The 26,945-nt window shown below is 42.0% G+C and overlaps 2 protein-coding genes across 6 annotated transcripts in view; one reads left to right on the top strand and one right to left on the bottom strand.

Annotated features, from left to right (window-relative positions):
* The window catches only part of LOC109912607 (stabilin-2-like), a 191,243-nt gene that overhangs the window by 13,629 nt on the left and 150,669 nt on the right, over window positions 1-26,945 (bottom strand). For all 5 annotated transcript variants that reach the window (XR_007264039.1, XM_048607479.1, XM_048607481.1 and 2 more), the window contains 12 exons: window positions 26,463-26,609; window positions 26,203-26,259; window positions 24,694-24,820; window positions 20,274-20,423; window positions 16,723-16,827; window positions 14,717-14,824; window positions 9,115-9,308; window positions 6,479-6,620; window positions 4,217-4,350; window positions 3,283-3,448; window positions 3,090-3,196; window positions 357-476 (listed from right to left, as the gene is read on the bottom strand). Coding sequence is in view for 4 of the 5 variants with exons in the window: in XM_048607479.1 (XP_048463436.1) it covers window positions 357-476; window positions 3,090-3,196; window positions 3,283-3,448; window positions 4,217-4,350; window positions 6,479-6,620; window positions 9,115-9,308; window positions 14,717-14,824; window positions 16,723-16,827; window positions 20,274-20,423; window positions 24,694-24,820; window positions 26,203-26,259; window positions 26,463-26,609 (1,557 nt within the window). In the remaining variant the exon portion in view is untranslated. The remainder of the gene's footprint in view (window positions 1-356; window positions 477-3,089; window positions 3,197-3,282; window positions 3,449-4,216; window positions 4,351-6,478; window positions 6,621-9,114; window positions 9,309-14,716; window positions 14,825-16,722; window positions 16,828-20,273; window positions 20,424-24,693; window positions 24,821-26,202; window positions 26,260-26,462; window positions 26,610-26,945) is intronic.
* Window positions 1-26,945, top strand: part of nt5dc3 (5'-nucleotidase domain containing 3) — a 127,870-nt gene that overhangs the window by 55,891 nt on the left and 45,034 nt on the right. The gene's annotated exons all lie outside the window — the stretch shown is intronic.

The raw sequence follows: 26,945 nt of genomic DNA, 5'->3' as shown, positions 1-26,945 counted from the left end.
TGAATGTTCTCACCCAAACATGTTTGTTTTTGAAAATAGGATGCCTTAGTCAAACGTCAGCGCGGGAATATCACAACCTTCTTCAGCCCAGAAAAATGCAGCACTTTTTGAATGCCATTACTGGCAGCATTAAAATTGACATCAATGCAAATTCATGTTGGCTTTGTTTTTTGGTCAGTATATTAGGTCTGCAATATTAACTGTGAACGTTTTAAGTGGTTGAGACTGTAACCTCAGTTTTCAAATCAACTCTGTTGCAATATGTATCAATCAATACTTGAATGGTTAAAAGAACATGGATTCTGCTAAATTCACAAGTGAAACCAAAAAATATAAAAAACATGTCAGACATTTACCACATTTTCATAGAATCCAGAGTTCACGGGGACAAATAGTGTGCCTTTGACTGACAGATCTGTGAGGACTTCTACAAACCTTCTGCCATTCTCTGTGGTGTTTGAATAATTGAGAAGTTTCTGGAAATAGGAAAACGACACTTTAGCCACAATCTCCAGTCTCCATCTTATCAGCTTTAGACCATTTCAAACCTTATGTACAACTAAAGTGTTCAATAATTGCCTCCAATTGCAGTATGGTGACTGACCATTATCAAACAGTGCAATTGCCTCAAATCCTTCAACTATATTTGTCAAGAAGGTGTAAAGTATATAATCTTATGTTTGGATAAGTTGCATTGCTGGTATGTAATTTGCTTTTTAATGAAGGATCAGAAACTGAAAGCATTTTAGTTAAAGCAAGAGATTCTACAATTATATATTTAATACTGATACATTTTCATCGCATCATGGTTAGATCTCTTACTGTTGATAAACATCATAGCATCATGCAAAACAGAATGAGGTTAATCACTCCATCTCAACTGTGCTGGCCCTGTCATCCAATCATTCCTACTTCCCTGTCCTACAGTCAGGATGTTTTTCTTTGAGAGTATATATCTGATTCCCTTTTGAAGGATTATCGTGTCACAGTAAGTTCACAGTGTCTGCAAGTTAGGCATTGACGATGTAATAATAGTGACTGTGCTTCACAAAAAAAAAGGAAGAATGAGCTTCCAATTATATGGTGTCTTGCACAACCACCGGTCATCCCAAAGTGATTCAATGAAATGCTTTGGAAAAGTTGGTTCAGGTTGTGACTTAGGGAGATATCGATCATTGGTTATAAAGCATAATGTGGCATCCTGAAAGTCTAGAAAGATGCAAGTGCCTTCTGTCCTTCTTAGCTGTTCTGTCCACTAAATTTGTTTGGCTCAGTTTGGTTCAATTCTTATCTTTGAGTCCCAAGATTCTAGATCCAAGTCACATTGGCTGTACAGGACATTGGTTAGGCCACTTTTAGAATACTGCATTCAATTCTGTTCTCTCTGCTATAGGAAGGATGTTGTTGAACTTCAAAGGGTTCAGACAAGATTTATAAGGATATTGCCAGGGTTGGAGGGTTTGAACTATAGGGAGAGGCTGAATAGCCTGGAGCTATTTTCCCTGTAGTGTTGGAGGCTGAGAGGTGATCTTGTAGAGGTTTATAAAATCATGGGGGGCACAGATAGGGTGAATAGCCAAGGTCTTTTTCTCAGGGTAGGGGATCCAAAACTAGAGGGCATAGCTTTAAGGTGAGAGGGGAAAGATATAAGGGATCTAGGAGGCAACATTTTCATGCAGAGGGTGATGCAAGTACGGAATGAGTTGCCAGAGGAGGTGGTGGAGGCTGGTACAATTACAACATTTAAAAGGAATTTGGATGGGTACATGGATAGGAATGGTTTAGAGGGACATGGGTCAAATGCTGGAAAATGGGACTAGATTAACTTAGGATATCTGGTCGGCATAGACGAGTTGAACTGATGGGTTTGTTTTCATGCTGTACATCTCTATGACAGCACTGAGATCTTAAAACTATCTCCTTGTTTGGGTGAATGTAAAAGATCCACTGCTACTGTTTCAAAGAAGAGGAAGGAATTAATCCCTGATCTCCTGGCCAATAATTATCCTTCAATTAATATCACAAAAGCCATCATTATGGCTATTGTGAAAATTATCATTGCTGATTTTGGAGTTTTCTGTGTGCAAAAGTGGTTGTTCCATTTCTACATAAATGAAGCATAAATCAGTGTTGGAAAACACTCCATGGCCAGTAAAGTATGTTAAGAAATCTGGTAGTTATGAAAAAAACACTATAAAAATGCAAGTCCTTCTTCATTTGAACTCTTCTGTGCTTGCTCATTGTCTGTTCTGTCGCATGTGAAGCAGCTTGGAGTGTTTTGTTATAACAGATAAAGCAGGTCGTTATAGATTATGAACATCAACTGCACATTTTGATTGTAGACAACATTGACACTTACAATTTCAATAGGGGAATCTAATAAATGTCTTTAAATTCGTGAAAAGCTTTGATGGAGTAGATGTGAAAAATTGTTCCATGTGTGAAGGAGTCCAAAACTAGGGGCTGTGAATTTAAGATAGTCACCAATAAATCCAGGAAGCAGTTCGGGAGAAATACCCAGAGATGGGTGAGAATGTGAAGCTTGCTACCAAAATGGGGTGGTTGGAACAAATAGCATTGATGGTTTTCTGAAAAATTTACACATTTTGTTGAAACTTTTCATTTTGCACTCATCAGAACAATTTGCAAGAACACCAATAATTTCATTGAAGGAGCTCTCCCACTTTAAATTGGAATTCTTGCAAATTGTCCTGATGATTGCAAGATAAAAAGCTTCAATAAAACATGATCTTTCAGTAGTGTTCAAGTTCTGCACTACCAAATACATATTGATATATTAAAGATTCAGAAGATAGATAAGTGCATCAGGGAAATTAACAGAAGGATATACTAATTGAGCTACATGAATTAAGCTGCTTACATGAAGCATTGATGGGAGAGCATGATAGATAAGGAGAGCTTCACTGTGTTTCATAGAAAAAACTTGTACAAAAGTAAGCTGTATTTTTATATGACTTTGATAAATAGGGCATGAGAATTCTGCCTATTGTTCCAGTTGGACCAAGTAACTGGTTTCTATGCTGTACGCCTATCTTAATCTACTCAAAAGATAAAACATAGCTACTCACTGTAAGGAAGGTGGAAAACTTGTCAACGCTTGTTAGAACTTGCAGCAGGTTCCCATTACATGAATAGCCATTGCCCACATAACCTTTCTTACACGTGCATTGTACATCTGTGTGCAGAAAGGGCAGTGACACTTGAGTTTTAATCATTGAAACAAAAGGCTTTCAGAGGTAACAAAATAAGTGCGTTTCTTACCTTTCATTCGATAGCAGTAAGCATCCCATGTTTCACTAATATTGGCTCGGGGTCCATAGTCTACTATTCCCACGTGCCCTGAGCCACAGTTTGGATTGGAATAACTGGTTGGATAGGATACTCTCTGGCCATCCAGCCAACCAGCTGAACACAAATGGTAACCTGCCTGAAACCAGAAATCAATGGTACAATTGCTCAAAAGATCCAGTTTTATGCAAAGTGTTCTCAATGCTAAGTTAGTTTATATTAATACCACTGTTGGAATAAACTTATAATTAGTAATAACACAAGTAATAGTTGAGAGAAACAGCACTGATGAATTTCTGGAGATGCTAGACAAGCACATGTGAAAGGAATAGAAGGATATAATGATGGGTTAACAACATCGGAACACCTTTGTGGTTACTCATTGGATAAGACTTCCGTTTGGGGAGCATTTTCCTGACCACCTTAAAAAAACGGAACTGTGTTGCAAAGAGAACTGGTTGAGTGAGAACAGTGCTCGTTCTTCCTTGGGTGGCCTTGAACCACCAATCTCTTGCTTAATGGCCAAATGCGCTGATCAATTGTGCCACAGAGAATGGTATTACATACTGATATAATGATGGGGTTAGATAAAGAGGGGATGGACACTGGCTTGTGTGGAGCACAAATAGCAACTTAGACCGATTGGGCAAAATGGCCTGTTTGTGTTTGAAACATCCAATGTAATTGAGACAATTGTAGATTATTTTATGTAATGATGCTATTCTAGTGGGGACACACCAACAGTGTGGGGTCAATCCCTGGTACTCGTTGGGATAGCCCCGTTCCATAGTTGATGCAGTGATGTTCCTTTAACTACATAATTGATTGTCTCTGGTCTTTGTGGGTGATGCTTATGACCTACCTAGATATTGATCTATTTGATGACACATGCAAAGTTTAAACAGACCTGCTGAGCGTAGGCTAGCTGATTGTACGTGGCCAACACTGCTTCCTCTGCTTTGCACAATTTCTGTGCTGCTAAATAGTTCAGCTCGTACTGTCCCTTCTCAGATTGTAGATGGAACACTCCCACTGTTTTGTCTGAAGGAAAAAGAAAAATTTTATCAAGTACTTGTCAAACATGCATTTACACCCTAACACCTCTTCCTATAAGACAGTCTCTCCTATTGTGGTATCAGTCTAGTGAACTTTCTCTTGCTGCCTACAATGCCAGCATATCTTTGCTTAGAAAAGCGGCCTAAAACTGTTTAAGTATTCCAGCTCTGAGGAAGGTTCATGGGACCCGAAAGGTTAACTCTGATTTTTTCCTTCACAGATGCTGCTGGATCTGCTGAGCTTTTCCAGCAGCTTCCATTTTTGTTAAGTATTCCAGTTGTGGTCTGACAAGAACCGATCATAATTTTAGCAAAATTTTCCCACTTTTGTACTGCATTCTTTTTGAAATAAAGGTCAATAGTCCATTTGCCCTCCCTATTACGTGTTGAACTTGGACGCTAGCTTTTCGAAATTCATAGATGAGAAACTCTCAAATCCCTCTGTTCCATAGCTTTCTGCAATCTTTCTACATTTAAATAATATTCAGTAGACAAAAAAAACCTGAAAGAACCGCTGAAAATTTGAAACAAATACAGAAATTGCTGGAAAATCTCAGCAGGTCTGGCAGCATCTGTGGAGAGAAATCAGAGTTAATGTTTTGGGTCCAGTGACCCTTCTTCAGAATTTTGTTGTTTTTGTTGTAAATAATATTCAGCTTGTCTATTCTTTCTGCCAAAATACATAAACTCGCATTTTCTTGCATTATGTTCCATCTACTAAGTCGATAAGGCTCTTGAGATAGGGGCAGAAATCTTACCTCAAAGCAATGAACAATACTCCCATTGGAGAGGTGTTGGCCTGGGTGGCAGTGTCAGTAAACTGGTAATATATGGAACCCCAGATTAATGTCCTTGGGTCATGGGTATCATGACTGAAGGCAAAATTTGAATTCAATACAATCTGGAATTAAAAGCTAGACTAATGTAATGGCAAATGCAATATTAGCATCCATTTCAAGAGGGCTAGAATACCAGAGCAGCGATGTACTGCTGAGGCTGCATAGACTCTACTCAGACTGCATTTGGAATATTGTAAGCAGTTTTGCGCCCCGTATCTAAGGAAGGATGTGCTGGCATTGGAAGAGGTCCAGAGGAGGTTTACAAGAATGATCCTGGTATTGAAGGGTTTGTCGCATGAGGAGCAGTTGAGAACTCTGGGTCTGTACTCGATGGAGTTTAGAAGGTTGATGGGCAGATCTCATTGAAACTTACAGAACACAGAGTGGAAGTGGAGAAGATATTTCCACTTGTAGGAGTGTCTAGGACCCGAGGGTACAGCCTTAGGGTGAAGGGATGACCCTTTAGAGCTGAGATGATGAGGAATTTCTTCAGCCAGAGGGTGGTGAATCTGTCGAACTCATTGCCATGAAAGACTATGGAGGCCAAGTCATTAAGTGTCTTTAAGACAGAGGTAGATAGGTTCTTGCTTAATAAGGGGGTCAAGGGTTACAGGATGAAGGCAAGAGAATGGAGTTGAGAAACATATCTGCTATGATCAAATGTGAAGCTGACTCGAAGGGCTGAATGGCCTAATTCTGTTCCTATGTCTAATGGCGACCATGTAACTCTTATTGTAAAAACCCATCTGGTTCGCTAATGTCCTTTAGGAAAGGAAACAGCCACCCTTACCTGGTCTGGCCTACATGTGACTCCAGACCCACAGCTACATGGTTGACTCTTAACTGCCCTCTGAAATGGCTAAGCAGGTCACTCAGTTCAAGTGCAATTAGGAATGGGTAGCAAGCGCAGGCCCTGTCAGCTATGCCCACATCCCATGCAAGAATAAAAAAATTGCTGTGGGCAGGTCATTTGGAGCGGGGTGCTCCCAACAATTTGGCTGCAGGGATGGAGAGCATATGATGCCCCCCTCCACCACCCACCCCACCCCATAATAATCCATTATTTCAAAATACGTTGTGGTGTATTCCCCACCATATGATCTACAATCTATCACAAGGTATCTGCTTTCAGTACGTTTGAAGCCATGTGGAATTATAGATTAAAACAAAGCAGAATATAGTGTAACTAACAGTCCTCTATAGAAATGGCCATCATTCTAATGGTAACTCTTGTTCTGCAACAGAAGTGTACATTAAAACGTGAACAATAACTACCTTCGTAATGCAGGTCAGCACAGTTGGCATCTGCGTGACACTTGCCATTGTCTTGCACACATCGATTCACAAGGAGCTGTTTTACAGTGCAATTAGTTCCATCTCCGATATAATTGTCCTTGCATGCACATTTCCGTCTATTCTGTTACACAAGGATTCTAGGTTAGTCATTGATTAACTCAGCATACACCAACAATTTCTCACCCATTTCAGTCAGATACACACACTTTGCATTCATCAAGAAAGAGACCTCATTAAATGATTGATATGGATGATACCAGAACTGAGATGTTATAAACGATGTTATGAAGGTGTCACTTTGCTCATTTTGGTAGTAAGAAAAGTAAAACAGAATATTTTCTAGAAGGTGAGAAACGTGTTTATTGTTGATGTTCAGAGAGATTTGGCGAGGAATGCAGAAAGTTAGCATGCAGGTACAACAAGAAATTAGAAAGGCATATGGTGTTTTGGCCTTTGTTGTAGGAAGATAGGGGTACCAAGATAAGGAAAACTGGCCACAATTGAAGAGGACTATGGAGAGATCACACCAGGAAAAATGAGAGGAGATTCGATTGAGGTATACTAGATCCTGAAGGGGATCGACAAAGTAGATGAGAGTGGATGTTTTGCAAGTGAGAACAAGAGGTCTCAGTTTTAGGCTAAGGGATGGCAGATTTCAAATAGAGATGAGGAGGAATTACTTCTCTCAAAGGATTGTGAATCTGATAGAGTCCCTCCAGTGCAGAAAGAGGCCATTCAGCCCATTGAGTCTCACCAACCCTCTAAAGAGCACCCTACCCAGACTGAACCCCACCATCCCCATTATCCCTCATTTCCCATGGCCAATCCACTTGGTCTGCACATCCCTGGACACTATGGGGCAATTTACCATGGCCAATCCACCTAACCTGCATATCTTTGGACTGTAGGAGGAAACCAGAGCACCCAGGAGGAAACCAACACAGACATGGGGAGAATGTGCAAACTCCATGCAGCCATTTCCCCAACGCAGCAATTGAACCCAGGTCCTTGGTGCTGTGAGGCAGCAGTGCTAGCCACTGTGCCATTGTACTGCCATAAAGATTAAGCTTAAAATTCTTGCTAAAGTCTCCTTTCACAATTGCTTCAAATAAAAAGGGGCACAGTACCATGGACCTGAGTTCAATTCCAGCCTCAGGTGACTGTCTGTGTGGAGTTAGCACATCCGCCCTTTGTCTGTGTGGGTTTCCTCTGGGTGCTCTGGTTTCCTCCCACAAGTCCAAAAATGTGCAGGTTAGGTGGATTGACCATGCTAAATTGCCTGTAGTTTCCGGGGACGTGAAGATTAGGTGAATTAGCCATAGCGGTTGCAGGGATAGGGTGGTGGGGGGGGGGGGGGGGGAGGGGAGGGGGTGCGGGGGTGGGTGGTGAGTCTGGGTGGGACGTTCCACACTGAGTTGGTGTGGACCTTTTGGGCCGAATGACCTGTTTCCACACTGTTTAAAAAAAAAAGCTCATCCCTAATCTCACAGGGTCAAAAGGAACAGAGACGTAATGTGGCCCTGCTACTTGTACCCACATCCTGAGGACAAACTTTTCAGGTAAGATCGATTGTATATAAGAATATATAAAATAGGAGCAGGATCAGGCCATTCAGCCCCTCAAGCCTGCTCTGCCATTCAACAAGATCATGGCTGATCTGGTCTAGGCCACCTTTGAACAATATTCGATGGTAATGTGATGACCTTTATCTTTTCATCATACTTGAGGCGTGTGTGTGTGGTGTGGGGATGTGTGTGTGTGAGCATGCATGATCCAAGACCATGAAAGACCAGGTGACTGTCCAGTCAGGATGGTGTGCAACTTGGAAGAGGTACTTGCAGATGATGAAGATGTTCCTATGCACTGACTGCCTTCCTCCTACCAGTTGGAGAGGTTGTGGGGTTGGGACGTGCTATTGAGGAAGGCTTTATGTCCAAGGAAACTTCTAATGCACACTCCACGACAGGCTTGAATTCATCATTGCATAGTGCTTGGAAGATTCAGTCTGTTACATTAGAAATTAAAGCCCTGGGATAAGTATCACTAATTTATAGTCCATCATGACATATGACCATAGACACCTTCACTATGTACAGTCTGACTGTTAAACCTCATTGTTGAATTACACCCAGGTATATTTCTACTTCGACCTCTTGTGGCACATTGGGTAGCCTCCTTGCCTGTAAACCAGGAACCATAGGTTCAAGTCCCAGTGCAGGGTTTGATGCCTGACAAAGGTTTGCTCATAATGTACTAAATAGGCTGAATATAAACTTGTAAATCCTCCTGACATGTGCCATTGGGAAACGGTAAGTGTGGGATGGATTCCTGTTCGGCTGTGTGATGCAAATAGACATGGAGCCTCTACATTACTGTCCACAGTCCCAGGCTACAACATGCATGTAAAACTGCATGTTGCCACAATAACTTGGATTTTTGACTGGATCGGGAGAGTCAGTTGGCATGGATCAGATTGGTTCCAACAGCATGGAAGTTGATCCCTGCTCCAGCTGAGTTGGATTTGGGGACCTACCTCCTGCTCTGTCTGTGGATAGAGGCCATGGCATCGTGGATCAGACCTGCAGAGAATTCAAGGAGAAGATATTTTCACTTACTGCCCCCATCACTGTGCAGATGGCATGCTCATGACAGCCTCCATTGACCCCGTCTGCACACGGGTCTTTTGGAATACACGTATAGCCATCTCCAGAGTATTCCTTCTCACATCTGCATTGGACTTTCACTCCATTTTGAGAGCACTTGGCAAAATCTGAACAGCCGCCATTATCCTGGGCACACTGATCAACAACTGCATTATAAAACAAGAGACATATTGAGTCAAAGTGTGACAGTGTCCATTTTATATACAGCATTAATTGATATTGCAGCACAGTATTACCCTGGTGAGCTAATTGGATTATATTTGTGCTGTCACACATTCAAAAAACAACCCAGCAGTGACAGAGACTGACTGAATGTGGCAAATAGAGAACTGTTATCCTGGCAGACAAGGAAAAATTCACTGGAGAGATGTTCTAGCTCAGTGTCAAATACCCAGCAGCAGCTAAATAGGCTGTTAGCAAATTCCATATCAGTTGGGAAGATTGAAAACAGGACATATATACCTTTCCTTTCTATTGAGAGAATTCACTGACCCCTCAGTCTTATTCCTCTCACTCCACATCCAGTGTCATAGCTGCTCCCCATGTAGTCAGAAAATCATTTTTCTACCACTTTAAATAAAAAACAGGAGAAACTCAGCAGGTCTGGTAGCAGCTGTGGAGCGAGAAACAGAGTTTATGGTTTGAATCCAAGATAACTCTTCTTTGGACTAGTCCTTGAGTTATAAACAGGAGTCACACTGGACTTGAAATATGAATTCTGTTCCAGTTTCCACAGATAATGCCAGACTTGCTGAGCCTCTCCGGCAATTTCTGTTTTTATTTCCGATCTCCAGCACCCGAGGTACTTTTTATTTATAATAGCTACCACCTACTTCCCTTAGCTTTGAATAAGCAGACATTAACACAGACCAGAACTTTATAGTTCTCCATACCGATGATGTAAGGGAATAAATTTGATCACCACGCCATTGTAGCTGCCTTCCCGCTGCCCCTTGCCTCTGCTGCAATGTTACATGTGGTAGGGAGGTAGCAGCTTAAATTGATTGAGATGTTCAAGTGGCCAATTAGGGCCCCACTAGATCCTCCTTTTATTTCCTCTGGGATTTGTTGGGGGAGGCCATCACCAAGTCTCCAGCAGCCTTGTAAATGAAACCTGGTGGGGGCTGGTAGCTGGGCTAGGACTGTATCTCCTTTCTGGGCCTACTCATGTCCGCATGCCCTGTCCACTCCAGTCCTTAAGCAATCCTGCCTCACAGGGGCCTATCACCCTGGATTTAGTATAAACCTAAGCTGCATCCCAGCCCACTTCCTTCGTTGACTGTGCAGTTTCAGCAGTGGTCACCACATCTGGTGGCATCCTGGGGACAGAGAATTACCAACCACTTGTTGGGAAGATGGTGGTTGCTGTGTTAATATTACTGGCCAAGTAATCCAGCGCACCAGGTTAATCTGCTGGGGACGTGGGTTCCAAACGTGCCATGGCAGATGATGAAATTTGAATTCAATTGAAAAAAAAGTGTAGAATTTAAGAACAAAACTAGTCTAATGGTGACCTTATGCCAATTGTTGTCAAAATCCATCTAGTTCATTTATGGAAGGGAATCTACCATCCCTACACATGACTCCAGACTCACAGCAATGTGGTTGGCTCTTAACTGTCTTCTGTAATGTCCTAAAGAGCCAATCAATTCATCAGCAACAAATGCTGGCCTTGTTAACAACACCCACATCCCACACAGGGATACATAGCAGCGGCACAGTGGTTCAGCACTTAGCACTGCTACCTCACAGTGCCAGGGACTCCGGTTCAATTCCACCCTGGGGTGACTGTCTGTGTGGAGTTTGTATGTTCTCCCTGTGTCTGCGTGGGTATGCTCTGGTTGCTCCAGTTTCCTCCCACAGTCTAAAGATGTGCAGATTAGGTGGATTGACCATGGGAAATTGTCTGTAGTGTTCAGGGTAGGCCAGGATAAACGTGGGGTTAAGGGATATGGTAGGGGGCTGGATCTGAGTAGGATGCTCTTTGGAGGGTTGATGGGCCAGTGGCCTCCTTCCACACTTTAGGGGTCTTATGAAAGGAAGAGAAGATTGGTCAGCTGCTTTCAGTGGTTGTGCAGGGGGAGAGGATCTGTTATCATAGAATCCCCACAGTGAGGAAACAGGCCCTTCAGCCCAGCAAGTCCGCACTATCCTCAGAGCACCCAACCAAACCCATCCCCCTATAACCCACCTAATGTACAAATCCCTGAACACTATGGGCAATTTAGCACCTTTGGACTGTGGGAGGAAACCGGAGCACCCGGAGGAAACCCACGTAGACACAGGGAGAATGTGTAAACTCCACACAGACACTCGCCTGAGGGTGGAACTGAACCCAGGTCCCTGGTGCTGTGAGGCTGCAGCGCTAACCACTGAGCCACCGTGCCACCCCTGTTATAAGCTGCTAAAATAAATGGCTGTGTGCTAAGCTGGCCAATCAGATATGGGTATGCCCTGACTTTGACTCTGAGGGAATGGGGTCAAAGAAGGCCAAAGATAGCTGGTAATGGATGTTGAGAATTAGACAAGAAACACTGGCCTTTCCAGCAATCCCACAATCAAACAAAACATTGGGTTAAACACTTCATAAAATGTGGGAAGACCAAAGACAACAAATATCATTTGCAATGATATTTTAGAATAAGTTCTAAGTACTTTTATGCTGATAGTCAAGCCTATAGAATAACATCCGTATTAGAACTGTGCCTCCACCATCTATACGCACATTGGAAATTTCCAAAATTGGACCTGATTGACCTTTCCTAATCCTTCTATTCTTCCCCAGTATTCCAGCAGATGTACATGATGTGATAGTTATTCAACAAGAACTTCATGGGTTGAGATAAAACTTGGCTAGTCCAGTGATTTCAGTCCTCACTAATGTCCTGTATACTGATCAGTTATGCAGTATAAAAACAGGGTAAGTAGGGAATGGAATATAAAAAATAATACGGACGTCTAGTCAACCAATACCAGGATACTGTGAACAGTTCTGGGCCCCTTATCTAAGGAAAAATATTCTGGCATTGGAGGCAGTCCAGAGGAGGTTCACTAGGCTGATCCTGGGTATGGAGGGGTTTCCTTATGGAGAAAGGTTGAGTAGGTTGAGCCTGTAATCATTGGAGTCTAGGACCTTATTGAAACACATAATGTGGGACTTAGAGAACTTGACAAAGTAGATGCAGCGAGGCTGTTTCCCACTGTAGGACAGTCTCGGACTAGAGGGCATAATCTTAGAATAAAGAAGTCCATATCTAAGACAGAGATGAGGGGGAATATCTTCTCTCAGCAGAAAGTGAATCTGTGGAATTCTTTACCGCAGAAGGCTGTCGAGGCTGGGTGATTAATTATATTCCAGGCTGATACAGACAGAGTTTTATTCAGTAAGGGAATCAAGGATTATGGGGAACAGGCAGGAAAATGGAGTTGACGGTTATCACATCAGCCCTAATCTCATTGTACAGCAGAGCAAACTTGATGGGCTTAATGACCTACATCTGCTCTTATGTCTTGCAGTCTTACTTATTCAAAAATACAGTAATATTGAAAGAGTTGTGTGGTGCTGTGTGAAGTGTCCCTATTTCTGGGCCAGTAGACCAGTGTAAAAATTCCATCTTGGGATGCGATGGCCTCAGAAATATGTTTCATATCATGTCCAAACAGGTTGAGGAAAATGTCATAGATTAATATTTCCCCGTTAACAAGGCAATCTTGCAGGAGATCACTTTAATCATGTTTATATATTTTGATATTAAGCTAATTTTCAATTTTTTTTTTTGCTGGAATCTGAATGAATCAAATCATATTTAATGAACTGAGCTCTGCCTGAAGAGCTGACTGGAAACTCTCGGATTATGGAGGTGAAATGGTGGGGAGCTCAGCATCTATATGTAATCCATTCAGGGATAGTAATCCATAGCCTGCTCAATGTCAGCCCATGAAATCCAGTCAACGCGATATTTAGTAGCTACATGAGGACTGACTGAACTTTGTTCCTCCATGTTGGGTTAACCCTGAATCAGAAATCTCAGAACTTGTTATTGTCATGAGCTTGGGGCGAGTCTGAATGGGATATGGATTCAAACTTTACGTGTGGCCTGTAGGAATGATTTGACCATCACTAGGGTAAAAAAAATAGTTCTAATTGATGGTATGAGAGGGTATTGGGTTTAGGGGTGACCTGTACCTGAACACAATAAGTGGCCCATGCCTGCTTACAAGATGGCAGACAGAAACTAAGCAAAACTAAGCAGCCTGCTCACACAGTGAAATACAATGGTAACTTTGAACACAACTGCTGGAAGGTCAGTAAAAGAACACTGTATGTTCCCATCCAAGACAATTCTGATAAAAGAAAGCCTTAGGACAAATAATTGACCAATTCCAGCTTTATTAATGACAGGGTGATTGTGCCAGTAAATGAGTAACGTTAGGTGCTAGATTAGGTCTTCAAGCAGCTCCAAGGATAACAGCTAAAGTTATATCGTAGTTAATAGTTGCCTCCTTGAAGCTACCAGCAGTATTAAATAGTTTCTAGCTAGAAATGCTCTAATCATAGAAATTGGCTTCAATACATAACCAGGATATAATACAAGCCTTAAAAAAGCCATTTAAGTTTAGATGTAAAGATTAACTAGCTTTAGGAGACGCCCTCTCTTATGCCCTCAACAAGATAGATTGCTCAAAACCCATGAATTACAAAATGCTAACAGTAGAAGTATTTGTATAACGTCACACTTATAATTAACTTTATAACAGAAGTTAACCTTATAGCAATTAGTTAAAACTAACTGACTTGTTATTTTTACATTATGTAATTGGGACAGTGGGAAAATAAAAGGAGTAACTGAATGTGATAAAAATCAGCACCAAAATACAATGGGTAATAGAATTTGAGCTGTCCTCACAGATAAACAAGCCTGAGAAAGACCCGAAGGAGTATAGCCATTAAACATTTGGAATGCGAATGAATAGGCTGCATAGGAAGATCCCAAGGCTTAGAGATTACAATGTCTAGCTAATACCATAAGATCGTGGGAACCTGGGGCTGTCCATGGAAGTGCCCATCAATGATTAAGTGTCCCACAGGATTGGGTGTTTGAATTAGGGGGAAGGACAGTGACTACATTGTATTTGATTACTGTAACAAAAAATGTATAAAAATGCTGTATTTCTTTGTAAAAGCAGAGGGTGTGTTATTGATTTATCCTCTGAAGCCAGATTTGGGGAAGATCCTTTGGCCCTCTCCCTGTAAAAATCGGTTTCTGCTTGAATAAAGATAATCCACTTGACCGAATCCTGCCTGCCTCCTGAGTCTTTGTCCCAGGTTGGAAAAACGCTCCTACATTGGGTTATGCAGGTATGTGAAGCTCAGTCACAGATCAGCCGTGATCTCATTGAAACAATAATTAGGTTCTCAGGGCTAAATCCACCCTTTTCGTATGTTCCCTCCTATGTTAGCTGCTTTCTTAGACCTTTTTAAAACAGTTCACTTGTGACACTTCACACATGCATATCTCTGTTAGAAATGCAAAAAAAGAGCAAGTTAACGCACCGTCGCATGTCCTTCCATCACCCTCATAGTACAGTTTACACTCGCATGTATTGTTGATCTTGCAGATTGCATCTTTAGAGCAAGGAGGTGAACATACTGGTTTCATGGCTGCCCAACAAATGAAGAAAACCATTTTAATAACATGACAATACCACACTGCTAATTAGCCATGGAGATTTGGTATGGCTCTCTGTAATTCTGGCTGGAAATCTGTGGCATCTTAGAGAATCCCATGCAAAAGGCCATCTTTGGTCATTGACGTAGTCTTTGCAAGAGTTCTGCCAATTTGCAGTGGGAGACAAGGGAGTCAATTGGAAAGAATGAAAGGGAGAAAATAGATGAGAAGGACAAGTGAGACAGACTATTGAATAAAAACAGCAAAAATAACAATCCTTACACAGTGTGACTGACATGAGGTGAAATGATGTCACTGCTACAGTTAAGATAAAATCAATTAGAGTCATAGAGTTACACAGCACAGAAACAGACCCTTTGGTTCAACTTGTCTGCGATGACCAGATATCCTAAATTGATCTCGTCCCATTTGCCAGCATTTTGCCCATATCCCTCTAAACCCTTTCTATTCATGTACCCATCCAGATGCCTTTTAAATGTTGTAATTGTACCAGCCTCCACCACTTCCTCTGGCAGCTTAATCCATACACGCACCACCCTCTGTGTTAAAAAGTTGCCCCTTCAATGCCTTTTAAATCTTTCTCCTCTCACCTTAAACCTATGCCCTCTAATTTGGGACTGCCTTACCCTGGTACAGTTCAACTTGGGGTTGCTGGTATGTGGCCACATCACTGCACGAGTAATCAAGACTCATGCTCTGGGGCCATGGGTTCAAATCACACCACAGCAAATGGTGAAATTTAAATCTGGAATTGAAAACTAATCTCAGTTAAGGTAACCAAGAAACTAATCATCAAACATTATTTAAAAATCCATTTAATTCCCTCTTTGGAAGGAAATGCAATTGGAATAAAAAGTGATCTTATAACCACTGTTTGTTGTAAAAACCCATTTGGTTCATTCATGTTCTTTATGGAGGGAAACTTGGCCTATATGTGACTCGAGATCCATAGCAATGTGGTTGACTCCTAACTGCCAATGTCCAATCAGAGATGGACAATAAATGATGTCCTAACTCATGTCACCAATGAATAAAACTTGGGAAATGTATTCTGGTTTGGTTTACATGTGAGTCGGAGACACAGCATTGTGGTTGTCTCTCAGCTACGCTCTGAAATGTCAAGGCACTCAGCACAAGGACAATTAGGAATGGATGACAAATGGTAGGACCACATCCCATCGAAGAATAAATAAAGATAACTGCTTCCAGTTAAACTGTTGGGAGAACTGCTAGTTGGTTGGTGAGTTCCTAATTTCAATTTTTCATTTCAAAGGTTTATTTAACCAAAAGTAAACTTGCATCATGGCCAAGGGGCCAATTGAGGCAAGCTTTACAAACAAACATTTCAAGCAGAATAAATAGGAGTAAAGAACAGAGTAGAATAACAAACTGATATCAGATTAAAGCTTGCATGCTATAAAGATTCAAAGTCTTACAGTCGTTAGAGTTTGTCCATTACATGAGTGAGGTAAGGCATAGAGAGGAACTTCATTCTTTTGCACGATCAAGACCAGCTTGAAAATAGGCAGTGAAATATTTTCCAGTGAAAAGCAAATTCAGTTCAGGCACGTGCACAATGCCGGTGTGGAGAATTTTTCCACCACGATTCAATTGGCAGCACCCTCAGCTCTGGCTCACAAGGGCGTTCAAGACCAAAGACAAAACTCTAGACTAAAACTCCCAGAGCAGTAATGAGGGAGTACTGCATTGTTGAGGTGCTGTCCTTCAGATGAGAGATAAACCGAGGCCTGGTCTGCCCTCTAAAAGTGGACTATATCAAAGGAGAACTGGGGAATTACAATTTAACAAAGAGCTGGTGGTGTGCAGATTTACTTACAATCTGCACTGCAGCTCACTCACTATGCCATACCTAGTTGTGTTTCACAGCGATCTCCAGTCCATCCTTCATTGCAGAAACATATTCCTTGGCCATTGAATCCATCATCACAGACTCCATTTTCAGTGCAATCACAGGCTGCAAGAACATTTCGGTAGAATGACAGATAATATAATTGACACACAAGTTTCCTAAGGGGCTTGACAGGGGAGGGCTCTGACTGACATTCACTGAGAAAGTTGTGAACTTTTGGAATTCGCCAATTGGTAGAGCAGTGAATGCTCAGTCATTAAGTACACAGAGGATAAAAATCAATAGAGGTTCGGGTACTAAAAGATTTGGGGACAGGGTGTGAAGGAGTTAGTTAGAAGATCAGGCATGTGATTGAATGCAGAGCAGTCTCAAAGGGTCGATTCCTGTTCTTATTTGTTATGGTTGTATGTGTGTTGGATTAGAATTGTCCAATATGGATTCTCCAGCTTAAAAATGTTTGATCACAGTTCCAGTGGTTATGATACAATTGGAGGTAAATTAAACCCCACCCTCACCCAACCACGTAGACTCATACTCATACAGTTGTACAGCATAGAAAAAGATCCTTCAGCCCAAATTGTCTATGCTGACCAGATATCCTAGTCCCATTTGCCAGCATTTGGCCCAAATCCCTCTAAACCCTTCCTATTCATATACCCATCTAAATGCCCTTTAAATGTTGTAATTGTACCAGCCTCCACTTCCTCTGGCAGCTTATTCCATACACACACCACCTTCTCTGTGAAAAGGTTGCCCCTTAGGCCCCTTTTAAATCTTTCCACTCTCACTTTAAACCTACGCCTTCTAGCTTTGGAATCCACCACCCCAGGGAAAATACCTTGGCTATTTACCCTATTCATACCCCTCATGATTTTATAAACCTCGACAAGGTCACCCCTCAGCCTCCGATACTCCAGGGAAAATAGCCCCAGCCTATTCAGCCTCTCCCTGTAGCTCAACCCCTCCAATCCTGGCAATATCCTTGTAAATTTTGTCTGAACCCTTCCAAGTTTCACGATATCCTTCCTATAGCAGGGAGACCAGAATTGCATGCAGTATTCTAAAAGTGGCCTAACCAAGAAACTCACATGTTTGGTTCAAGGACAAGTTTTATTCCCTGTATAACTGACTTCAAAGGAGTAAAACCAGTATTGCACCCAATCCCATCCTTACCCAAGGAACGTTTGGGTTAAAACCGTTCTCATACTTTAAAGTTGTAGAAACACTCAACTTTTCAACTTTTGCTTCAATGTTCCTTTTCGCCTGCTCCAATCTAATGCATGAAGTGAAACACTGGTCCCCATCCAATAACCTCATAACCAACACTTGAAACTGTATGAATGGATAGTATTGTATCACTCTGCACCTCTTCAATTAGTGTCTTTAAAGGTTAAATGATGAGGACAGTTTAAGCATAATCTTGGCTTATGTTCTGTTGAATTTAGAGGTCTGAGCAGTACTCCTGTTCAAATGTTGAAAAGGATTTGATAACATCGATGCAGAGTAGCTATTTCCTACGATGCATCAATCTGGAATAATTTTTTGAATTAAAGTCAGGCCATTTAAGAATGATGTTAGGAAGCTAAAAATTACATCAATCAAGAACTCAGAGACCAAAAAGCTGCAGATGCTGCAAGGCACTGAATTTGTCAAGTCAGAAATTGGTAGATTTGTCAACATCTGTGACGAAAAAATTAGAGTTACCATCTTGGGTCTGGTGACTCTTCCTCAGAACTGGATCTGAAATGTTAATTCTGATTTTTGTTCACAGATGCTGCCAGACCTGCTGAGCATTTCCAGCAACCTCTGTTTTTGTTCCTGATTTACGACATCTGCAGTTTTTTTCGGTTTTTACTGGTAGATTTGTGTTGTCCAAGAGATATGGAGCAAATGTGGAGAAAAATGGAAATGGAAGCAGGGATCTGCCAGGATAAGATTAAATGGCAAAACAGGCTCAAGGGTTTGAACGTGCTCCAGTTTCTAAGAAAACTGTGGGTTGTGTGTGCACAGGACTTGAACATTAGTGTGATGAAAGTGTCAGGGCATATGAGTGCATGTGTGCACGAAGCTATCAAGTTGCATACTCTTGAAATTGTGACATAGATTTACTTGTATTAATACAACAGCAAAACTTTGGGTCCCAGTTGTAGGTATGGTGGCAAAAAGAGGCAAAGGGCAAATTTAAGAATGATAGAAACTGCATCTATATTGGCACTGCAGGATACAGTTAAACTGTGAACACATTGCTTGAAACCAGCAAAGTCCACTTGGTCTCACACCATTTGCTATGAATTACATTTCCATAGAGATGGGTGACCTACAGCAGTCTAATTACCCTTTAAAACTCTATTTATTGTAGTACCACATGATTGCTTTACCCTTGCTTTCTTTCTCTCTTTTGAAGACTTGAAGGTAAAATCTGAAGGTCCATTGTTACAAAGCCTCACTTTCTTTCTTTGTTGTGATGGCTGGGGCTAACAGCCAGGTTTTATGATTTATTGCTTGTGTCGATTTGAGAAGCACTGAACTTTGCACATTATTTACAGCAGCTTCCCAAACCTGATCCTGGTGGGACCCCATTTCGATGTCTCAGACTTGGCGTGACCCCAGCGTGAAATACTGGGGTGCTTTGTGCATTTTTGAGTGGTGTGTGGCTTCCAGTACTGATTCAATGTAATATACTTTTGTTCTACACAAGCCTTCTCTATCTCTTTTCATCTAACTCCAACCATAGCCTTCTATTTAATGCTCCTCCATGTTTGTTTTCTAGCTTCAAATTAAGTCCATCTATCCAATTCACCTCGGCTACTCTTCATGGCTGTGAGCAGTAAAAAAAGCTTCTCCTGAAATCCCTATTGGATTTACTTATGATTACCTTACATTTATGAACACATTGGAGAGGGTGCAGAATGGAATTATGGGAGTGGCACCACCAATAATTGGACAAATTGGTAAAGCTGTGACAGTTCTCCAAAGAGGAAGATGTCAAGAAGAGATTTGGTTGAGACGTTCAAAACAATGAGGCGTCCAGACAGATAGATTAGGGAGGAACTACTTACATTGGTGAAGAATCAGCAGGCACCAATTTTAAAAGTGGCAAAAGAACCAACGGTGACATGAGGAAAAACTGATCTTATGCAGCGAGTGGTTAGGATCTGGAATGCACTGCCTGGGAGTCTGGTGGATGCAGATTAAATCATGATTTGCAAAAGGGAGTCAAAATCTGAAGTGAAAATATTTACAGGTCAATGATGAAAAGGAGGTGCAATGAGGCGAACTGATATGTTCTCACAGAGACGTGTTCACAATGTGACAAATGGCCTCCTTTTGTGCTTTCACCATTCTGTGGTTTTATGGCACCTTGGTTTTGGTCTTGCCTGAAAGTAGAAATGTCTTCTCTACAACTGTCTTCGCAAAACAATAGCAGAATGTGATAATTAAGTGACAACTACTGTACATTACGAGGTAGGTATAAGAACTAGAATAAATTTTGTATGCACGAGGCAGATGTGATGAAACTGTACCTTGGTTTCTGTTGAACATCCTCTTACCTGTACATTCTGATCCCCAATGTCCAGGCAAGCAGAGTTCACAAGCTGTACCATTGAAGCCAGCTGAGCAGGAGCAGTTACCAGTTCCTGTGTATTGATCGTCACAGACACCGTGGGAGTTGCAGGGGGTTTCAGGACCTCCTGGGCAGGCTGAAACAAAACAGCAATCTTTTACAACCTTAGCATCAACCGCAATCATTAAAATGATAACTTAGAGATAGCAAGAACTACCGATCATGAAGGGTCCAGGCTCGAAACGTCGACTCTCCTGCTCCTCTGGTGCTGCCTGACCTGCTGTGTTCTTCCAGCTCCACACACAATTATAACTTACATGTTTTCTGAAATTATTCTCCAGTATTGCCTAAACAAAGTATTGGATCTGGTATTACAGAGTCACAGTGTCATACAGCATAAAGCAGACCCTTCGGTCCAAATCATCCATGCCGACCAGATATCCTCAACTGATCTACTCCTATTTATCAGCATTTGGCCCATATCCCTCTGAACCCTTCCTAATCATGTACCCATCCAGATGCCTTTATGATGCTGTAATTGTACCAGCCTCCACCACTTCCTCTGATAGCTCATTCCATACATGCACCACCTTCTACGTGAAAGAGTTGCCCCTTAGGTCCCTTTTAAATCTTTCTCCTCTCACCTTAAACCTATGCCCTCTAGGTTCCCTATCTTGGGGAAAAGACCTTGACTATTCACCCTATCCATGCCCATCATGCTTTTATAAACCTCTATATGGTGATCCCTCAGTCTCTGACTCTTCAGGGAAGACTTGATATTTCTGAAAGAAGAGTCATGCTATTGAAGTATTTTGTCTTGCACGCATCAGGACAGAATCATAAGAATACCAAAAACCAATGGGAATAACCATTTACATAGCATGAGAAGAAGATGCTGAATGGCGTGTAAGTTAGACTCTGACTGGTAGATTGTTGTTATAGAGAGTGCACCAGAGAACTGTTACATGCCAAGTTTTTCTTTAAATGCAAGTAGACACTTGACTTTGATTGATTAAAGCATTGCCAAAGGGATTGGTCCCGTGAATGGCTGTCCACCAAAATTAAAAAGGTGAAATATGCAGGCAAGTTCTTTCTGTTTGCAAAGGACAAGGCTTTGCACTTGAATATATATATACTTCCAGATACATTCCCAATACTCAAATTGGTCAAATAAAAATGTTTGTGTATATATTTATTTGCCACATTTTAGTAAGACACAGAGAATGGGAATCCTGTATGACTGGCTTGCATTCTGTTGAAAATGAGGATGATGATCTGATCAAGCGATTTGAAATGTTTAAAGGATTCAATAAGGCAGATATGGAGATGGAGTTGGAATTCAGGAATGAGAGACTTGTTCTCAAAATTAGTGCTATGCAATTTAAAAGGGAAATTTGGCAGCACCATAATAGTTGTGATGGAAACCTGGAACTTTGTCATCCAAAGGATAGCGCGGTTGTGAAAGGTGCTGTATCAATACAAGTTTGTTTTTTTCTTTCATGCGTACTTGCTTTGTTTCTTCACTAACCGTATATCTTATAGTTTTTGGTCTGAATCCTGAGAGGCCATTCAGGGTCTCAGTTTGATGTCCCACGAGAGGTGTTGGTGTGATGGTAACATCACTGCCCTAGTAATTCAGGGACGCCACGCTATTGGGAACAAAAGCAGAAATTGTTGGAAAAGCTCAGCAGGTCTAGCAGTATCTGTGGCGAGAAATCAGAGTTAACGTTTTGGGTTGAGTGACCCTTCTTCATAAGTGAGAACGCAGGCTGTTAGTCTCTAGACACAGTTCAAATCACATCAAAGCAGCTGGAGGGGAGTTTAAATGCATTAAATAAAATCTGGATTGAAGGCTTGCCTTACTAATAGTGATCAGGAAGCCATTTTTTTATTGTTGTGAAAAACCCATCTGGTTCACAAAGTCCTTCGGGGAAGGAAATCTGCTGTAATTAGACCGTATGGGTGACACGTAACTCCAGACCCACAGCAATGTAATTTGACTCTAAACTGCCCTCTGAAATGGCTAAGCAAGCCAATAAGGGCAGTTAATAATGGGCAGCAAATGATGGCCTTGCCAACAGTGTCAATATCCCATAAAAATATAAACCCGTTATGCGGGAATTGTGTGAAACTAGAGTATTGTATACAGTTCTGGAATCCACATTACAGAAAGGATATGATAACACTGGAGAGGGTGCAGAGGAGATTTACCAGGGCAGCATAGTGCCAGGGACTTGGGTTTGATTCCACCCTTGGGTAACTGTGCAGAGTTTGCACATTCTCTCCGTATCTGCATGGGTTTCCTCTGGGGGCTCCGGTTTCCTTTCACAGTCCAAAGATGTGTAGGCTAGGTGCATTGGCCATGGGAAATGCAGGGTTACAGGGATAGAGTAGGGGGTCGGTCTGGGTGGCTGATCTTCAGAGGATCGGTATGGACTTGATGGGCCAAATGGCCTGCTTCCACACGGCAGAGAATCTGATTTTATTCTAAGATGTTGCCTGGCCTATAGAGTTTCAGTTATGAAGAGAGATGAAAGGAGACTGAGGGGGGATACATTTGGGATGTATAAAATTATGAGGGGCACAGACGGGAAGGAACTTTTCCCGTTGATGGAGGGATCAATGACTGGGGGTATAGATTTAAGGTAAGGGTCAGAAGATTTAGAGGATATGTGAGGAAAAACATTTTAACCCGGGGGTAGTGGGAACTCACTGCCTAAAGGGGTGGTAGAAGCAGAAATCCTCATAACATTAAAGAAGTATTTCGATGTGCACAGGACATACCAGGATATGTGCCAAGTGCTGGAAAATGGGATTAGAAAAGTTAGATGGCTGTTTTTGACTGGTGCAGACTTAATGGGCCGAAGGGCCTTTTCTATGCTGTGTGGAAGTGACTAAAGCAATACATTATGCCACCCTGCGCAAAGCTTCACACAAAATTGGATCTTGCAAGACATTAGTTTGTGACGACACCATGCTGAGATTGGAATATGCAGTGAGAACTAATGAAGGGATGAAGTGCTTTGAATGCTGATACAGAATGGAAGTGTTGCTTGCTGATTTCATGTCATAAAAAATGGGCCCAATTGCTGATGTTATTTTTGTAAGTTGGTCGTGTGTATTGTCAAAGACATATAGGCCTATAAAAGACCAACATAGGTACATGCGTGCCCATGGCCTCTATTACTGAGAAGGTCAAGAGCAGGATTGTTAAGGGAACATCATTACTGTTGAGATCCCTTTCAAGTGATATGCCATCCCACCTTGGACCTTTATTGTTGTTCATTCATTGTCATTGAGTCAACATTGCAGTTGATAACAGCCATTGCAGGAACACCTTCACCATAAGAACTGCAATGGTTCAAAAAGTAAAGATCTAACATCACCTGCTCAGGGTAACAATGAGTTGCATTTATATAGAGGTCGTAACATTGTTAAAATGTTCCAAAGGTGTTTTAGAGGAGTGATTATTAGACAAGGTCCTGACACTGAGCTACACATGGAGACAAAGAACCAAAATAAGTAGGCTTTTAAAGACCATCTTAAAGAAGGAAAGAAGGATAGAAAGACAGAGACACTTGACAGAAATTGCAGAGTGTAGGGACTCAGCAGCCATCAATGTTTGAGCCATTGGGCCAAATGGTGGGGGGTGGGGATTTGGAGGAGGAGTACGTGAGTACAGGGCTGTCGTTCTGCAGTTATACGAGGGCTGGGAGAAGAAAACACCTGGAGTGTTGCAAGCAGTCTTGGTCTCCGTACCTATGAGAGGATATATTTACCATAGAGGAATGCAGTGGACATTCACTTGGGCTGACATTGAAGTTAGCAGCACTGTACTATGTAGAGAGAATGGTTCGACTGGGCCTGCCTGCATTCACTGGAGTTTAGAAGGATGAGAGGAGATCTGATTGAGAGATATAAAATTCAAACAGGGCTGGATAGACTAGATGCAGGGAGAATGTTTTCCCTGTGGGGAGTCACAGACTCAGGATATGGAGTAGGCGAATCAGGAATGAGATGAGGAAACATTTCTTCACTCAGAGGGTGATCACTCTGTACCACAGGGGTAAGAAGATTGCTGTAATATGATGTAGAGGTAAAGAATTGGCCATGATCTATTTGAATGGCAGAGCAGGCTCAAAGGGCTGAATGGCCTACTCCTGCTGCTAGTTTCTATGTTTCTAAGAAACCAGAATTGGGGGAGTGCAACAATCTAAAAGCATTGATCTGAGGGAAGTTACAGAGATGGGGAAGAAGCAAGGCCACAAGAGGATATGAAAACAAGGGGTGGGCAATAAATGTGCTGTCCTTGTCTACGTCAACCATAACCCAGGAATCAACAGTAGAAATTTGCCGAAGGCAGCACACTATCAAGTTCGGCAGCCCAATTTAAATTCCTCACCCACCTTTACAATTCTTTCCAAAGTAATTACTGCAGCATTTAGGTTTCCAGATCACAAAGGTACATTCATACTGACAACCATCGACATCAGCATGGAAAAAGTTCTGGTAGGTACACTCCTTCTTCTCTGCCTGAGGATCACAAAATAAAGAGTTACTCCACAATGGTATTTCTCAAGCCCTAAATACAATACAGGCCTAACTAGGTTTAAGAAGAAATGATCACAACAATATTATTTTGCCAAGGACAGGTGAATTAGCTAAATACTTTGGATTTCTGAAAGCTGCAAGGGTCATTGAGCAATTTGAATAACATTTTTGGAGTCAGCATTGGCACAATGGGCCAAATGACCTCCTTTCTTTGCTGCAAAATCACTTGGGCCTTGAAAATATGGGTGGTGCAGGTGGGGGACATGCTGCTCTGCACCAATTGATGGGAAAGGAGTCACTTGCACAAGTAGAGCGAGTGACTAAAATCCCTCCTGTATGTTACAAGTAGATTCCAACATAGGGCTGTGCAAACCCTGATTATTTAGATGGGGTTTTTGGAAGGCTCAGAATAGAATGTACATTCTCAACTATCCATTTTATATCCTTCCCCTCTCACCTTAAACCTAGGCCCTCCAATTTTGGACCCTCCTGTCCTGGGGAAAAGACCTTGGCTGTTCACTCTGTCCACTCCTCATTATTTTTATAAACCACAATAAAGGTCATCCCTCAGACTCTGACCCTCTACGGAAAATAGTTCCAGCCAGGGATGTGTAGGTTAGGTGCATTAGCCACAGGGAATGCAGGCTTGCAGGGATAGGGTAAGGGGATGGGTCTGGGTGGGATGTTCTTCAAAGGTTTGGTGTGGACTTGTTGGGCCAAATGGCCTGTTTCCACACTGTAGGGATTCTAAAGATTCATATTCAACCTCTCCCTATAGCTCAATTCCTCCAATCCTGGCAACATCCTTGGTAATCTTTTCTGAACATATTCAAGTTTCACAACATCTTTCCTCTAATAGGGAAACCAGAATTGAATGCAGTATTCAAAAAGTGGCCTAACCAATGTCCTGTACAGCTGCAACATGACCTCCTAACTCCTACATTCAATGCACTGACCAATAAAGGCAAGTGTATCAAATGCCATCTTCACACCCTGTCTACCTGTGACTCCACTTTCAACGAACTCTGTACCTGCACCCCAAGCTCTCTTTGTTTGGCATTTGTACACATTTTTTGGCATTTGCCAAAATTTGGGCACAAGATGCTTCAATATCTAAGGAGTTGCGAATGGTGCTGAACATGTCCAATCATTAGTGAAAATCCCCACTCTGACCTTTTGAAGGTGGCTGATTACACAGTTGAAGATGGTTGGGCCTAAGACACTCCCCTGAGGAATTCTGCAGCAGTTCTGAAGTAATCAGTCTGGTGACTTTTACTATTTGGTTGAGTCAAAGATCAGAGGTTTATTGACTAGCAGAGGCAGACATCTGAAGGATGACAAGTGACAATAATGAGCTGCCTTACCTTTGGTCGGCTTCCAGAAGGACAGGCTGGAGTGTTTAGACAGCTGCCACAGTCTCCCTGCATGAAACACAAACAAGTACCTTGTATTGTAGGCACCCATGGGTGTTGACCCAACAGCCTCATGTCAAAATTTCCCTGAAGTCCAACATTCCCTCTGCAGTAACAGGCAGATATCAACCCCCTCCCACCCACCCCTGTGATTTCCTTTTCCCCAGAATCAATCACTTTAAAAAAGTTGTCAACCTCATGCATATACAAACCAAAATGTCAACTAATGACAGGTCATCGCAACGAGCTCCAATATTTTGAGGGGTCATCAGACAGCCAATGCCGTAAGCCACGCCAGCATCAAACTCCAGGTACCTCTGTGTAATCTTACAATTCCTTCTGTTTAGGTACAATTCACCCTGAGGGCAACAAGCAAAGCACATAATAAATAGATGTGGCAAAACCTGGGAAAGCAATAGCTCATGGATTTCATCAAATGAGGAAGATAGGCTTTTGGTTTTTGTGCATTGACCTTATAGCTGTTAGGTTGATTGAATTAAATGAGGCCCTGGGCTTCCATTCAGGGCATTTTGTGAATAGTGTCCCAGCCTTTGAGCTGAAAGAATAGGGTTCAAGTCTCACCTTAGGAGGTGAAGGGCATGGAAGGGGAGTTCAGGACATGGCCAATCAACCTGCAAATCCTTTGAATACCTCTAAGCAGGTGAGAAGAGTGGGAATGACCCCTAGTCAGCCAT

Source organism: Rhincodon typus, chromosome 18, assembly GCF_021869965.1.
Source record: "Rhincodon typus isolate 14 chromosome 18, sRhiTyp1.1, whole genome shotgun sequence".
Lineage (NCBI taxonomy): Eukaryota > Metazoa > Chordata > Chondrichthyes > Orectolobiformes > Rhincodontidae > Rhincodon > Rhincodon typus.
Note: the sequence above shows the minus strand (reverse complement) of the source record. Positions and strands in the feature narration are given on the sequence as shown.